At 41.0% G+C, this 1,273-nt stretch overlaps 1 protein-coding gene across 1 annotated transcript in view; it reads left to right on the top strand.

Moving 5' to 3' along the window:
- LOC111818628 (activating signal cointegrator 1 complex subunit 1-like) overlaps window positions 1-845 on the top strand; it is a 9,681-nt gene extending 8,836 nt beyond the window's left edge. The window contains exon 4 of the mRNA XM_023723359.1: window positions 728-845. Within this exon, the coding sequence (XP_023579127.1) occupies window positions 728-845 (118 nt within the window). The remainder of the gene's footprint in view (window positions 1-727) is intronic.
- Window positions 846-1,273: the final 428 nt, after the last annotated feature.

Raw genomic sequence — 1,273 nt, 5'->3', positions numbered from 1 at the left:
GGAACCAGGGATTGAACTCAGGCCCTTGCACTTGCCAGGCAAGCACTTATTCTACTGAGCCATCTCCCCGGTCCTTTGTGTGCAGAATTCACCTCAAGGGTTTACTCTTTCTGCTTTTGAATTATCCTGCATGATGAGCTCTGCTCTTTGCTAACCTGTTTACCTTTAATCAATAAAGGGTAATTCTTTTAGGATAAACTCATAATATAGTTTATTTGGTCCTCTGAAATGTACCAGGTTCTCCTGCCTCCAGTTGTAGCCTGACAGTTGCTGACTATGACTCTCTCTCAGAGTGCGCCAGGTGTCTTCGCTGCCCTGCAGACCCAGACTTCGAGTCGGAATATGAGAAGCAGACAGGGCCTGGGCCTGGTCAGTCTGTGTGCTATCATTTTTCCAGTGACTGTAATACTGGTTTTTTCTATAAAGGTAGAAATACTGGTGTTTTCTATAAAGGTAGATATTTGGGGCCAGGAAGATAGCTCAGTAGAATAAGTGTTTGCCTGGCAAGCACAAGGGCCTGAGTTCAATCCCTGGTTCTGGAAAAAAAAAAAAAAAAAAAAAAAGCTAGATATTTAATTTTCTCTACCAATAGTGAACTTCTTCTGAAGTACTTTTCTATAATATAGGGTGTATCTCTGACCACAAAGGATTTAAACATGGTGGGATTCCTTGTTTTGGAATATTCGGATTTAATCTCCTGTTGATTAGTTTTTCTTTATATTTATAGGCATATAGTTGGAAAGAGAGGGGATACTAAGAAGAAAATAGAAATGGAGACCAAAACTTCTATTACCATTCCTAAGCCTGGACAAGATGGAGAAATTGGTGAGAATCAGTCCATATAAGTTATGTGTGCGTGTGAATGGAGCAAGGTAACTCAACTGAGTCATTCAGTGCCCTTCTCTGAAACTCAGTAGCTGTTGGCCTTTCTTTTCTCTTTTTCAGTACTGGAGATTGAACCCAGGGCCTTTGCACTGAAGTTCATCCTTAGACTTTTTTTTGAGATGGAGTCTCGTAGCATTGCCCAGGCTAGTGTTAAACTCCTGGATTCCAGAGTTCCTTCTGTCTCAGCCTTCTGAGTAGGTGGACACGTGTTGGGCACGTGTCACCATGCCCATCCACCAGTAATTCACTGTCCTTCAACACCCCAAGGTTTTGGCAGAAAAAAGTAGTAGTTTTTTTTTTTTAATGGAGGAGAAGTTTAACTTGGCTCTGGTACGAGTACTCTTTATATATATTGTGCTCATAGGAATAATGACTTTTATAAGTAAGT

Source organism: Octodon degus, unplaced genomic scaffold, assembly GCF_000260255.1.
Source record: "Octodon degus isolate 3935 unplaced genomic scaffold, OctDeg1.0 scaffold00005, whole genome shotgun sequence".
NCBI classification, from domain to species: Eukaryota; Metazoa; Chordata; class Mammalia; order Rodentia; family Octodontidae; genus Octodon; species Octodon degus.
The sequence above is the reverse complement of the archived record's forward strand: the minus strand, read 5'-3'. Positions and strand labels throughout refer to the sequence as shown.